The 14,735-nt window shown below is 46.4% G+C and overlaps 3 protein-coding genes across 3 annotated transcripts in view; all 3 read left to right on the forward strand.

Annotated features, from left to right (window-relative positions):
- LOC147267388 (uncharacterized) overlaps window positions 1-14,735 on the forward strand; it is a 373,440-nt gene that overhangs the window by 15,388 nt on the left and 343,317 nt on the right. The gene's annotated exons all lie outside the window — the stretch shown is intronic.
- LOC147267389 (uncharacterized) lies at window positions 1,313-3,726 on the forward strand. Its single transcript, XM_086200921.1, has 5 exons — window positions 1,313-1,418; window positions 2,461-2,907; window positions 3,014-3,117; window positions 3,196-3,468; window positions 3,586-3,726. The coding sequence occupies exons 2-5, from the start codon at window positions 2,805-2,807 to the stop codon at window positions 3,724-3,726; spliced, it is 621 nt and encodes a 206-aa protein (XP_086057047.1). The 5' UTR covers window positions 1,313-1,418; window positions 2,461-2,804.
- LOC147267390 (uncharacterized) lies at window positions 3,798-13,701 on the forward strand. The gene is made up of 6 exons (XM_086198272.1): window positions 3,798-3,857; window positions 3,969-4,184; window positions 4,289-4,423; window positions 4,507-4,575; window positions 4,685-4,750; window positions 4,862-13,701. Exons 1-6 carry the CDS (start codon window positions 3,807-3,809, stop codon window positions 13,064-13,066), a joined length of 8,742 nt encoding a protein of 2,913 aa, XP_086054398.1. The 5' UTR covers window positions 3,798-3,806; the 3' UTR covers window positions 13,067-13,701.

Consider the following 14,735-nt stretch of genomic DNA (forward strand, 5'->3'; position numbering starts at 1 on the left):
CTCTCTCCACTCTAGCACAGATCAAAGAAAGTGCAGCAGGGGAGGGGTTCTTAATGAGCCAGCTGGCAGCTCTGCTCTCCACTCTGACAGAGATGGCAGAGATTTGTTTACTGTAGTCATGGAAACCACAATTGGAGCTTCTCTGCCCTCATGTACATTCTCTCAAACAAACACTTGTAGCTTCTAAACTAAAAGACTCACACCTTCAGAAAACACACCATTGAATTCCTGAGAAAAAACTCTACGCACTGATGTCTTTACATTACACTTTTGACCCACATATGCTGAGTTATGACTGTGTTTCACAGTAAAACTGCCAAATCCTCCTCTGCTCTCCACTCTGACACAGATGGCAGAGAGCGAGCAGAGAAGGGAGGGGTTCTTAATGGGCCGGCTCTCAGCTCTGCACTCGCACTGTGCAGCACACTTAGCCCAGGGGTTAACCCTACTGTTCTCATGGAAACCTCCACTCTGCACCTCTCCACTCTCACACAGGTAACAGAGAGTAGTGGGACAGGTGCATCTACAGCAACAGCTGTCACCTGTGATAGGATAGGGAGAGGCTACCTATTCATAAACTACATGCTCTCAAACACAAAGTACACAAGTCACAAATACACATCACACTGCTTTGGAAATACATCCATCTATCACTCACAAATTCTCCTACTACATGAGGGTATTACACATCGATTTCTATCAAGACATGTCTTGATGACTTCTGACCATTCCTCTAACTACACATCATCCTCTCCTCTCCACTCAGCCACTCATGAACCACAGTGCCAGACGGGAGGCACTTTGAACATCTCTCACTCTGAAGCCACAGTTTGCCATATACATCTCCTCCAAAAAGAAAAAAAAATTCAGTTCAGCTCATAACACTTCATGTTACAATCCCTTTGACTGATCAACACTTGCTATGGATTATGTGTGTGTGGGGGTGGGATAAAGGGTACAAAATATCATTCTAATCCAAAAATCATGATAATGCTAAATATCTCTCTAATAACAACAATCAAGGACGTTACACCTTTGCACGTTTCATTTTCTGCCCATGTAATAATACTTTATTTGTCCTCTGCACACATCCCTCCTACATTCTATATAGACAGCTAAATCCTAAATCCTGCTCCGCTCTCCTCTCTGACACAGACGGCAGAGAGAGAGCAGAGAAGGGAGGGGCTCTCAAACCCTAGCAACAAGGCTCTGTGAAGTCTCAGCTCTCTCCTCAATGGTCAGATCTGACAGCTCTCTACCAATCAGTAGCTGTGCTGCAATGCACTTCATGACGTGTCATCATGCCACTTCTCTGCCAATCAGTTGCTGTGCTGCAATGCACTCCGTGACGTCTCCTCATAGGAGCTCATAAAACCGGACTGCTGCATCGCCATTTTCTCCTGCTCGTCTGACCGGAGGTGAGTGCTGCCGTCTCTTTTGCATGATTTCTTGTTACTTACGGTCCTGTTTCAAATACTCATTTTTGCTTCATTCTGTTATGCGACACCGTATTTCCCCTGCTACCAGGTACTCCCTAAACGCTGCTACATCCGCACCTCAGCCATTCCGCCTCACCTTGACGAACTTGTTAGGTCCTCGGGTCTATTTCGCCTCTTCTCCACCGCTAGCTTAACACCTCTACCAACATACCTTACCACCACAAAGTCGCTAGCTTCGAATGTCTGCTGTTTTAACTCACCACCACAAAGCCGCTACCTCTCCAAGTCCGCCATTTCGTGTCACTGAGACAGGCCGCTACCTCCGCCATTTCGCGTCTCCGCAGGAGGCCGCTAGCTCCGCCATTTCGCGTCACCACAGGAGGCCGCTAGCTCCGCCATTTCGCGTCTCCTCAGGAGGCCGCTAGCTCCGCCATTTCACCTCTCGAGACGAGGCCGCTAGCTCCGCCGTTTCGTGTCCCGAGACAGGCCGCTAGCTCCGCCATTTCGCGTCTCCACAGGAGGCCGCTAGCTCCGCCATTTCACCTCTCGAGACGAGGCCGCTAGCTCCGCCATTTCACCTCGCCTCCGCCATTTCCATGTCATGTGGCTGCACGAAATAAGCGCCATTTCGCCTCACCGCCAGTAACTGCTACCTAGTCCCTTTTACTAAATCATTTCACATGACGAACAGCTTCATATGTTTCTGTATCCATTTAACCATTTTTTATTATTTTATTAAATCATACTTTAGATGTTTTTGAGTTGTTTAATGATTTTCTCTCAATACTGTATAACAGTGAAGCATATTATACATAGTTATATCGTTTCACACTGTCAATCACTACAAATAATTATTACACACGTTCATTAATGCCATCATTTCACATGAATAATAGCTTTATTTAGATTGTTTATAGGTGTGGATGTATGTTTATAGGTGTGTGTTTATCTGTATATCTTCTATGTCTATATGTGTGTATATAAAACAATACCTTGTAACACCGTCATGTCTACCTTACAGATTACCTGCTTGTGACTTGCTGGTCTGCTACATCTCGTATATCAACAACTGCTCTTCCAGACTACTCTCATCTGCAAACTCAACACATACTTACATACTCACTTCATTTATTCAAACGCATAACTTTTGCATACTTTTACAACTCTACATTCGTTCACACACACACACACACACACACACTACTTTTACACATCGCCCATCTCCTACTGCCAAGGTAAGTTGCACTTCTTTTTAATTACCTCACTTAAGAAGTGAACATCTCTCCTGTTTGTGAGTACAAATACCATAATATAGTCTCATGCTTTCATTGTGAACCATCAATCAATATACATTCTCTTTTATAGATGCCCCGTGCGAAGGCCCACCGGCGTGCCCAGGCGACCAAGCGGAGGATGGCGGAGAGGCAGCCTTGGATCCCTGGGCCACCTATCCCCGAGTTTGTTGCTCGTATGTCTTACCTATTCTTTACATACCTTGCCGTTCTCACTTAAACACTTGCCACAAAAAAACATGTCAGCCACGGCCTCACATTCTTTACATCTCATCCAAACAGGGCGCGGTACCGGACACCGCCATCGCGTGCGGAGATGGCAAACTTCACTCTACACCAACCACTCTGTGAAGTTAGTCACTCCTGCACAGTCCCCCGGCCAGAAGGTACCAATCTTTCTCATTCTACATCATTGCATGCATGTCATGCTTGCTGTCTGTGCTAAACATGTGCTTCTGTGACAGATGGTGTTCGTCCTTGGAGACTCCCACCTGCGCGCCATCGTCGACGGGTTCGTAAGTATGCCGCAGGGTTCTCTCACTTTTGGCTTCTTATCCGTTCCAGGTGGAGCCGCCTCTGACCTCAGGACCGAGGTCATGCATGCTGCCCTCCCCTGGACCCCGGACTTGGTGTGCGTGGGGGCCCCCAGCAACAACCTCACAGCCAGCAGGACTGTTGGTGAGGCGGCGTTGGACTTCCGTGCTCTCCTGACCACAGTCAGCAGCCTCTGGCCGACGGTGAGCTTCTGTTTGTCATATACTGTTACTATTATGTCTTCCCTCCTACAGTCACACTTGATACTTATGTCATTATTTACAGTCATACATGACATTTGTTTCATTTCACCCTTCAAGGTGTTAGTGATGGATTTCCCTCCACGCTTAACCATCGATCCGGCCTTGCAGGACCTGCTACGTCAGGAATACCGCCGTGTCACAGCGCGCATGGGTATGTCACTCTTCACGTCTCCTTTTTACATCACATTCATACTTTGACGTTCTATTATTTCATGCACATTACACAGTACCATAAATATTTATGCCGTCCACATCTTCCAGGTATCCCATACGTGTCTATGGCGGAGCACCTCCCAGTCCATCGGTTGGAGCTGTGGTGCCACGACGGTGTAAGTACAGCATTATTTTGTTGTTTAGATATGTGGCACGCTTTACCTTCCCTCTCTCCATGCCACGTGACCCTACCCCATTAAAGTCTACTTTATTTTCATGTCTTTCAGGTTCACCTCAGCGACTCCGATGGCATGCCGGTTGTGGTGGATCTGCTGTGGAACGCCGCGGTCCGTCAGCTCGCCCCCCCCCCACCACAGCCCACCGTGTCACCCCGCACATCGCCACGTGTGAAGGTGTCTCCCAGGGTGATCGTGACGGGACACGTTCCTGTGACTCGTCGTCGTGACCCCCGGGAGTGGACCCTCGTTGGACGGGCATGCGCGGTAATGTATTTCACTATTATATTATCCAAATGCACATTTCTTAACAATTTTTCTCACGAACAACATCTAACATATCCTTCCCCTCTTTGCTTTCTGTTTGAAAGACTGGTACACCTCCGGCCCGACGGTCTGCCATCCCGTCCAACCCGGTGTGGTTCAGCAGTGACATGCTGGATGCCATGGAGAAGGTTTCACCTTCTTCTGGCTCCGGCTGCACTGCTGTTCCACCAGCTGGCCAGGTAACTATACCACCCATTACATGTACTGTTTCAAGCCTACATACATATCAGATGTTCTGAAAAAAATTCTCTCCTTCCGTCAGCCTTCCCCTGGGTACGGGAAGCGCCAGCGCCATCGTGTTGCCTCAAAGCCCAAAGGAGGAAAGCGACAGGTTGGTATTTGGATCTTTTCTTCCAATAACTGCAATATAACTTATACCTGCATTTTGACTCTAAACTAAATCCACTTATTTTGGACTGACTCTCCTTTGCTTTATTTAGGTGCTGGCAACACCACCTGCCCATCTGACCGTGTCCGCCTCCAAGCCCCGTCCAGCAGCGCAGCAGGTGGGCCTTGATTTAATTACATACACTTTACTTCTTGTGGCTCATTCAAATCACCAACATTTCCTCTCCTACTTCATTTACATTTAACATCGTCTTTTCATCTTCTATCAGGTGGAGGCGGCAGCCAAGGCGTGCGTGGAGGAGTCTGCGGTGCCACTGACTGCTGCCGTGGTGCCAGAGGGTCAGAGGAGGGAGGTTGCCGCAGCTTGCCCGGCCTTGCTGATGGAATCGACTGTCCAGGAGCCGACCCAGATGACACACACGCCCAGCAAAGCTAAGTCTGATCTTTTCACTTTTCCTGATGTTAAAGCAGCTCTGGTAGATTCCAACAGCAATGATGTGGCAGTGGTGGCTCCTAATAGTAGAGGGATTAAGGTAGTTAAAGTTCTGAGGGGCTCATTTCACCAGGGACATGAGCAGTTTAAGTATGGAGGACTGCAGTGTATGGCTATTGCTTTGGTCAGCATAGCCAAACACACTTACAGCACTGTCTTCTCCTGGAAAAGAGGTGATCTGGATCAGGTCTTAATTGAAGGTGATGAGTTATACACCTTCCTGCGTGACAGTGGCTCTTTTACACATCCCTCAAATCTGCTATCTGTTCCTGATCTACCACAGCAGTTGGAAGTTGATGGACAGATGTGCAGTTTCCATTTTGGGGATGTACTGTTGGGTGAAGTTGGTGTGACTGAAGGGGACCTGGTTGACTTTGGTGTCTTTATCAGTCTGCGTGATGGACTGGCCAGAATCTTCAGTGAGTACAGCACATGTCTTATGACACTGTGTGGGAACACCACTTCGATCATCCATCAGGATGGACAGTTTGCAGTTGTCGACAGTCACTCACGTAATTATAGTGGCTTGTCACATTGCCGTGGTACCAGTGTGGTTCTGCATTTTGCATGTCTTGATGACCTGCATCACTACATCTGCTGTTTGGCTGAGAGTCTCAGTTCAAACCAGAAACTTTTCGAACTCTGTGGTGTTGTTGTGTGTTCAGATGTAAATGCAGTTCCATCTGGAGTGAGCTGTATGATTGAGTCCAGTAAAGCTAGACAGTCGACTATTATTAAGAAAGTACATGATGACTGCAACATATCCGACGGTGTTGTTACTGTACCTACAAGTGTGGCCATGTCTAACATTGCTGAACAGACTCCATCTTGTAATGTCAGTGCTGCGTTACACAAAGAACCACATGGTACTCATGGCACAAAGCGTTCAATTTCTCCTGGCACCCATGTGTCAAAGAAATTAAAGACGCTTGAAGACTGTATGCTAAGCACAGATGTAGAAATTAGCGCTGTCACTAATGACGCGCTGCTGTTTTGTCCTCTTGGTGTGCGCAAGTGTCAGGTTTTATGTCAGAAGTTAAACATTGACTTTGACAAGTTCAATCCTCCACTCTCTACAGAAGTTGGATTGATCGGTCCTCCATGTAAGAATGAGAGGATCGTTGCTGATGGGAACTGCTTCTTCAGAGCCATCTCTCAGGCAGTGAGTGGCTCTCAGAAGCACCATCGCAAGATTAGATCAGCAGTTTGTAAAGAGCTGGAGAGAAATGCTCAGAAATATGTCTCTCTTCTGAGAAGACAGTATTCGTCTGTGTCACAGTACCTCCAGCAGTCCAGGATGAAATATGTTAACACTTGGGCCACAGAGGTGGAAATACAGGTCACAGCAGATTTGTTAGGAGTTAGTGTTTGTACTTTTCTGGATAAACGTTGGATTAAGTATAGAAGTGCAGGTGACCTTTTCTCTCCACAATGCATTTATGTGGAGAACATCCTGGACAGGCATTTTGAGAATGTGGTCTGTGTGTCTAAGCCTGGACAACAGACATGTTATGGTTGTTGTAAACTTGTGGATGTGCCAACTTACACCTTGAGGACAAAGTTGCAAGTTCCTACTGACTGTGACACGGAACATGTAGGATGTCATTTCCCTTTCGTTGTTTCTGACAAAGGTCTTGATACTGATCAGTTTCTGCAAGTAAATACTGAGTCCAAAGTTACTGTCGACGCTGGGAGGTCTAAATATTTGAAACTCAAAAAAAAAAACCAGGACAAATTGAATGAATTGACGAGGGAGAAACATCTTTTGACTTACAAAAACATGTATTGGCAAAATGCTCTCTACAGAGAGAGGAAAAAACTACAAAAGCTCAATAAATATCACACGCATTTAGCATATAAACAGAGTGTTAAAGTAAAGAGTAGACTCAATTACCAACAGAATCCCCAGCATAGAGAAAAGGTTAAGACTAGAAGTAAAGCTCTAAGTATAGTCAAATATCAACAAAACATCCAGCACAGACTCAGTGTGATAGCCAAGAGTATAGAAAAATATAGAGACAATCTCCAACATAGACAAAATTTAAAATCCAGAAGCGCTGTTAAATATAGACATAACACCAAACATAGACAGAATGTTAAAGCCAGAAGTGCTGTCAAATATCGAGATGACATCAAGCATAGGCAGAGCGTTAAAGCCAGAAGTCTTGTCAAATATCGAGATGACATCAAGCATAGGCAGAGCGTTAAAGCCAGAAGTCTTGTCAAATATAGAGATGACATCAGGCATAGGCAGAGCGTTAAAGCCAGAAGTCTTGTCAAATATAGAGATGACATCAAGTATAGGCAGAGCGTTAAAGCCAGAAGTCTTGTCAAATATCGAGATGACATCAAGCATAGGCAGAGCGTTAAAGCCAGAAGTCTTGTCAAATATAGACACGACATCAAGCATCAACAAAAAATTATATCCAAACAGAAGACAGTTATAACAAAAAAGTATCATGGCAGTTCCGAATTTAAGAGAAAAGTTATTGCCTCTGTTAAATTACATAGGACAAAAAGAGCTGAAAAGTGTCAAGACTTCAACTTTGTCATGGAACGGTTTTTGGAAAAGGTTAGCGACGGCCCTGAGTTCATTTGTTGTGTCTGTCATCGGTTGTTGTTCAGAACTCAGGTGCTGGGTTGTAGTTATGAAATGTATGCTGGAAATTCTGCCAGAGTTGCCGTTGCTAACCGATGCATTAGTGACACGTATTTGCATAGGTGTTGTAGTGATTGTGTTGTGCCTTGTGGGTTGGCAGCTTGTAGAGGGGAACTTTGGATCTGCCATACGTGTCACAGTAAGATTTCAAAGGGGCAGATTCCAGCTGAGTGTTGGGTCAACAACCTGACACCGGATCCCATTCCGCCGGAACTGGGATGCTTGAATAGCTTGGAGCAACACTTGATTGCGCTGCATATTCCGTTCATGAAATTGTTGGCATTGCCCAAAGGGGGGCAGAACGGAGTACATGGGCCGGTAACATGCGTTCCGGCTAATGTCGTGCAGACAACCAATGTGTTGCCTAGGACTAGCGTGGAAGGGTCCATGATGCAGGTCAAACTTAAACGCAAGTTGACCTACAAAGGCCATTATCGATATCAGTTTGTCGATAGTACACGAGTAAGACAGGCGCTGCACTTTTTGAAAAGGAATAATCCTTTCTACAAGGACATTGACTTCAATGAGGATTGGGTCAATGACTTTTGTCGCCAGGACGATGGCGAGACTGAGGAGGTTCAGTCTGACGGTGAGGACGGAGCTGTCGTAGATGGGGCAGAGTCTTGTGAGCAGAAGCAGGTCGTTTCAGAGGGTGCTGTGACAGCTCCGTCAGGTGGTCAAGACGACGTGATAGATGATTCAACAGAAATAATTCAAGATGAACTGTTGCATGACAGACAGCAGCACTGCATGTTTCAGGACACTTGTCTTATGCCTGTTGATATTGGTCAGGAAGCATTAGACCAGTATTTCGAGGACATAATCAACGTGGCGCCTGCGGAAGGGAATAGTCCAGTTAGGCTGCTTTCTGACCACACGAACGAGGCCAAGTGTTTCCCCGTCTTGTTTCCTCTGGGTAGGAAAACATTTCACGACGGGCGCTCGCAAGCGTTGACATTGACGCGGTACTTCAACAACCGGATTATGCATGCGGATGGCCGCTATTCCGGCAACGTTGAGTACATTTTTTTCAGTCAGTACATGTCTGAGACTGAGCAAGTGTCCTCGAAAGTTTCCGTGGCAGGGCGTAAGGGTAGGGCAGGTCACAAGTCCCAGAAGGTTAGCGCAGCGATGCTGATGAACGAGGACACTTTGAAGCAGATGTTGCAGGTCGACGAGGGCTTCAGATTTCTGAAGCCCATTCGAGGAACGCCTGCCTTTTGGCAGTCTGTTCAAAAGGACCTGTTAGCATGCGTCCGTCAGCTGGGGATTCCGACGTGGTTCTGTTCGTTTTCGTCTGCTGATCTGCGCTGGCAGAATCTTCTGACCAGTATCCTGAAGCAGGAGGGCAGAACGCAGACGGTAGAGGATTTGGAGTGGGCAGACAGGTGCGAGCTGTTGCGTAGGAACCCCGTGACAGCCGCGAGGATGTTTGATTACAGGTGGCATTGCTTCTTGAATGAGGTTCTCAAGTCTCCTTCACAACCGATTGGCAAAATCACAGATTACTTTTATAGGGTAGAATTTCAGCAGCGCGGCTCCCCTCATGTCCACTGTCTGTTTTGGATTGAGGGGGCTCCCCAAATTGATAAGAACACAGATGAGGAGGTGGTGGCATTTATTGACCAATATGTCACCTGCGACTTAAACCCTGACGATGACACGTTATCGGCTATCGTGGCATCGGTTCAAGCCCACTCCAGGCGACACACCAAATCCTGTCTGAAACACGGAACGTGTCGCTTCCATTTCCCAAAAGTTGTTTCGGCACGAACTTTTGTTTGTAAAACGGAAATTAAAACCTGTACCTGTGATCCGAAGGCAAGAGAGAATCCTCAGTCAACAAGCGTGCCGGTCTGTAATTGTTTTCAAGACACGAATCCCATTAATAAGGAGACGGCACACGCCATTTTGAAAGCCGTGAAGAAGGCTGTTAAAAAAGCGGACGCAGGAGAAGTGGCCTACGCTAGCGTGGACCACTTGTTCCAGACTCTGGGCATTAATCAGGACATTTTTGAGCTGGCTTATAAGCGCCTGCACACAAAGACTAGGGTAGTCTATAAAAGAGGGGTAAAGGACGTCTGGGTGAACCAGTACAATAAGAAATTGTTGAAGTGCTGGAATGCTAACATGGACATTAGCTTTGTCACCGATGCCTATGCAGTAATCATTTATATCATTTCGTATATAACCAAAGCCGAGAGAGAAATTGGGCTTTTATTGGCCAACGCACAAAAAGAAGCATCCAAACAATCAAATCTCTCTGCTAGAGAGGCTTTGAAAAAATTAGGAAGTGTGTATTTGCACAACAGGGACGTTTGTGCCCAGGAGTCGGTGTACAGGCTAACGAACATGCATCTGAGGGAGTGTTCCAGGAAGGTCGTTTTTGTGCCGACGGGGGCAAATGTAGTTAGAATGAGTTTACCCCTCAGTGTGTTGAGGCAGAAAGCTGCTTGTGGTGACATGAGGTCAGAGGATATGTGGATGCCGAATATCGTAGATAGGTATAGGAGCAGGCCAGATGACCAGGTGTTCGAGGACATGTGTATGGCTACGTTTGCGTCTGAGTATCGTCTTCTCAGCAAGAATGAAAAGTCCAAGAACATGATTCAACTGAAGAATGGACTTGGCTTCATCTCGAGGAGAACGCGGTCTCAGTTCGCTGTTGTGCGCTACATGCGCTTTGATTTAGAAAAGCAAGAGGAAGCACACTATCAGAGTCTGCTTCAGATGTATCTCCATTACAGAATTGACGCAGATCTGAAACCTGAGGGTTTTCATCTGTTCAGTCAGTTCTATAAGGATGGAGAGGTTAGGTTCAGGGACGGTTCGATGAAGTCGGTTCAAAGCGTCGTCGATGAGAACAGGGCCAGGTTTGAGGTCGATTGTCCTGAGTTGGATCACGCTGAGGAGATTGCTCAGCAAGGTCAGGTCGATGAGGATGTTTGGGGGGAGCTCTGTCCTGAGCTGGAAGCGGAACGCCTCGAGTGTTTAGAGGAGATGAAAGAGCAAAGGCAAGGCGAAAATGCTGATGAGCATTTGGCAGACGCCTTACAAAATGTTCCCGATTTGGCGGCTGCCAAACCAAAAACAGATGTGTTTTTGGAGAGGAACAGGAGCATTTTGCCCAGAAGTGACGGCTTGGCCTTAGTTAGGTCTCTGAACGAGACGCAAATGGCTGTCTTCAACAAAGTTAGACAGTGGTGTCTGCAGAAGGCCATGGGTAAGAACCCAGAGCCTCTGCATGTGTTTTTGACAGGCGGTGCAGGGACGGGGAAAAGTCACTTAATTAGGGCCATTCAGTACGAGGCCGGGAGACTGCTGGCAACACTTTGTCATCAACCAGATAGCATTTCGGTTCTGTTAATGGCCTCCACGGGCATAGCTGCATACACTTTAAATGCAGCAACAATTCATCACTCGCTGAGTATTGGCACACACTCCAGCTTGCCTTACACACCCTTGGGAGAAGACAAACTGAACTCTCTAAGGGCCACATTTAGAGACCTCCAAATTGTCATCATTGATGAGATTAGCATGGTTGATCACAATCTGTTGGCATACGTTCACGGCAGGTTGAGGCAGTTAAAACAGACCGGTGACTTTTCCCCATTTGGTAATGTTAGCGTCATAGCCGTCGGTGACTTCTACCAGTTGCCTCCCGTTAAAGGGAAGCCGCTGTACGCTGGTCAGGTTGGTGTGGACCTGTGGTGCCACTTTAGCGTGGTGGAGCTGACTACTGTCGTCAGACAGAAGGACAGCTCCTTTGCAGAGATGTTGAACAGGCTTCGGGTGCGTTCCAAGAAAACCCCCATGTTAGACGGCGACGTCCAAATTTTGAAATCGCGAGAGACAGGGGAAGATAGCTCGGCCTTGCATATTTTCACCACAAATGTGCAAGTGGAAGACTTCAATTTGAACCAGTTGTTCCGCACGTGCCCAGATTATGTTGAAATTGACGCTAAAGACTTTACGCCGAACCGCAAAACCGGCAAATTGGAACCTGGAATCATTAGCAAGGGGCAGGGCACGTGTTTGGAATCTAAATTGTGTTTGGCCAAAAACGCCAGAGTCATGCTCTGTCGTAACGTCGACGTCCAGGACGGTCTGGTCAATGGCGCGTGTGGCACTGTCACCTACATTGAATTTGGCCCCGACCCCACATTTCCTCTGAGAATTTACGTCAAGTTCGATGACGAAAACATTGGCAGACAGAGGAGGACAGAGCGTCCACACGCAGCAGTAGAATACAGGCATTCTACTGCTATTGAACCAGACAGGGAGAAGACCAGGAAGCGCGGTTGTGTGCGGGTGCAGTTTCCCCTCAGGCTAGCGTGGGCTTGTACAGTCCACAAAGTGCAGGGGTTGACTGTAGACCAGGCTGTTGTGTCTTTAAAGAAGGTATTTGCACCTGGGCAGGCGTATGTAGCTCTCAGTCGTGTTAGGGCCTTGTCGGGACTGATCATCAAGGACTTTGAAGAAAAGGCCATTTACTGCAAGGACACCATTAAGGAGGCCATAGCTAGCATGCCTCCATTTTTGATTGAGCAGCCTTCATCAAATACACAGTTCGCGGTGTATTTGATGAACGTACAAAGTTTAAGTCGCCACCTGCTAGACTTGGTGTCCTGCACGCAGCATTTGCAGCTTAACTGCATTGCTGTCACAGAAACATGGCTCACTGCACAGTCCTCATTGGACTGTGTGCAAATTTCTGGCTACGATTTCCACAGTCGTCCTCGGTCTCTGTGTTACAGCGCCGCTGACCCCACATTCTCCAAATTCCAGCAGTTAGAACGCGGTGGCGTCGGCCTGTATAGTTTAGCCCATTCGGACGTCGACATTCTGCAGGTACCCGATTTCAATCTGGAGTGCTTGGTGTGCCTGCACAAAAAATTGAGCATTTCCCTGGCCGTCATTTACCGTCCACCAGCGTATCCAAATTTGCTGTTCAAAGGCAATGTGGGGAGGTTGCTTGACTGGTTAACTCCGACAAGTAACACTGTTGTAGTCATGGGAGACTTTAATGAGAACATTTTGAAAGGGTCATCAATTTGTAAATTTATGGAAGAAAAAGGGTTCACCCAACACGTGACACAAGAGACCACAGAAAAGGGGACGCTAATTGACCACGTTTACGTTAAAACGTCACAGTACGACGTGGAATGTGCAGTCTGGCCAGCCTACTTCAGCGATCACGAAGGGATCCTGTGTAGGTTTTCTGTTTCAGATGATCAGGGGGAGTTCGATGACCTCGCCAGTTTGTTTAGCTTGGATGACTTTGAGGATTTCCAGGGCGATTCTGACCACCAGGATGACTGAGTGTCAAAGCTACATGGCTGTCCCAGGTCAAATACTAGCCTCATGTCAGCTCAGTTGGCTCTGTGTGTGCTGGTAGGACAAGTTGACTCGGACCTGTTGTTGATAGGAAGCCTGGCATGACTGTTGGCATTTGTTAGTATAGAAAGTCCCACTCCACCTCTCTGTGCCCTTTTTAATCTTTTAACTTTTTAAACCTTTTTAACTTTGGCTATTTATTCTGTGCATGTCTTGACATGCACGGTTTTTAAGGTATTTATTCATGTATTTATTATTAACTTATTCCACTGTCACGCACTGCACTTACTGCAGTTTTGTAGTGACTATGAGTTGGTAGTTTAGCTCCACGAATCATGGTTCCACTGGTGCTGCGTGACAATCATGGGTCACAGCACGTTGTTGTAGTTGATATTTATAGTTGTTGTTTGTTATTTATAGTTGTTGTTGTTATTTATAGTTGTTGTGAGTCACTGTCTGTCACATTATTGCTGTTGGTCTCTTATGAATGTTTTATAAATGTATTCTGTATGTATTTTTGCCTGTTGTCTCTCCTCTCAGCCCCCTCCCTCTTTGTCTCTCTCTCTCTCTCTGTATCTCTCTCCTCTTCTCCCACTGCCCCCGCCCCTCACCCCCAAGTCTATCTCCCCTCTCCACCCCAGCCCCATCTCTCTCCCTCTCCCTCTCAACCCCAACCGGTCCAGGCAGGTGGCCGCCCACTTTGAGCCTGGTTCTGCCTGAGGTTTCTTCCTGTAAAAGGGAGTTTTTCCTCACCACCGTCGCCAAGTGCTTGCTCATGTGGGAATGTTGGGTTTCTTTCACTAAACTTGTAAATAGTTTGTTCATTGAACCCCAACGGGGAGAAATTTCATTTAAGTTCTAAATTACTTTCATTAATTATGTTCACTGTATGTTCTAAAAGCATTTTTGTTTGACTTCAGATTTATAATTTACACTTTGTAATACATACAGTGACTGTTTCTAATTGACCTTTTGTTCAAATTGATCAGTTAATAAATTCCCATGTTCACCACAGCTGATGTCTGTCTTTTATTGTCACAATAACTGTACATGGACAATGAATGTTGAACTTTCTAATCCACAGTCAAATGTCCTGTTTTCAATGCTGTATTTTGCCACATTCATGCTTGATGATATTCAGCAACTTAACTGGAAGAACCACAGTAAAGTGACAGCCAACAGGTAGCACAGACAATGATGAACACAAGGGTCAATATGAAGCTGTCACATCTGCAGTCACACTTTGGGTCCAACTGGAGCTTCTACCTCCTCAACTTCAACTCTCACCACTTTGATACCAACATGGATGGAGGAGCACTTCTCCATCACCCTGGGATTGATGATGTCATTCAACACCTTCACTAGGAGAAGCACATCAAACTTAGACAAAGGTAGGACAGAAGATGACAGGCAGACGGATCAATGCTGTCAGCTCAGCACTTGGAGTCACAACTGAAAAAGATGGCCTGAAATATTACTATTGGCCAACATATGGAGAGTTAATGACAGTTTTTCACAGTAAAACTGGCAGAATCCTCCTCTGCCCTTCAGTCTAATACAGATGGTAGAGATTTGTTATCTGTTGTCATGGAAACAGAAAGGGGAGCATCTCTGCTCTCATGGTACATATTCTCAAACAAACACTTTTAGCTTG

This window comes from Aulostomus chinensis, chromosome 3 (assembly GCF_037954235.1).
Source record: "Aulostomus chinensis isolate RoL2024-O1b breed Wild chromosome 3, RoL_Achi_v1.0, whole genome shotgun sequence".
In the NCBI taxonomy this organism is placed as follows: domain Eukaryota; kingdom Metazoa; phylum Chordata; class Actinopteri; order Syngnathiformes; family Aulostomidae; genus Aulostomus; species Aulostomus chinensis.

What these genes read in the sequence shown, in the direction of transcription:
- LOC147267389 (XM_086200921.1), top strand. Translation starts at nt 2,805, where the DNA reads ATGCCCCGTGCGAAGGCCCACCGGCGTGCCCAGGCGACCAAGCGGAGG. An exon ending in TATCCCCGAGTTTGTTGCTC is followed by an intron (nt 2,908 to 3,013) that starts GTATGTCTTACC and finishes TCATCCAAACAG; the next exon opens with GGCGCGGTACCGGACACCGC. An exon ending in TCAGCAGCCTCTGGCCGACG is followed by an intron (nt 3,469 to 3,585) that starts GTGAGCTTCTGT and finishes TCACCCTTCAAG; the next exon opens with GTGTTAGTGATGGATTTCCC.
- LOC147267390 (XM_086198272.1), top strand. Translation starts at nt 3,807, where the DNA reads ATGGCGGAGCACCTCCCAGTCCATCGGTTGGAGCTGTGGTGCCACGAC. An exon ending in TCGTTGGACGGGCATGCGCG is followed by an intron (nt 4,185 to 4,288) that starts GTAATGTATTTC and finishes TCTGTTTGAAAG; the next exon opens with ACTGGTACACCTCCGGCCCG. An exon ending in CTGTTCCACCAGCTGGCCAG is followed by an intron (nt 4,424 to 4,506) that starts GTAACTATACCA and finishes TCCTTCCGTCAG; the next exon opens with CCTTCCCCTGGGTACGGGAA.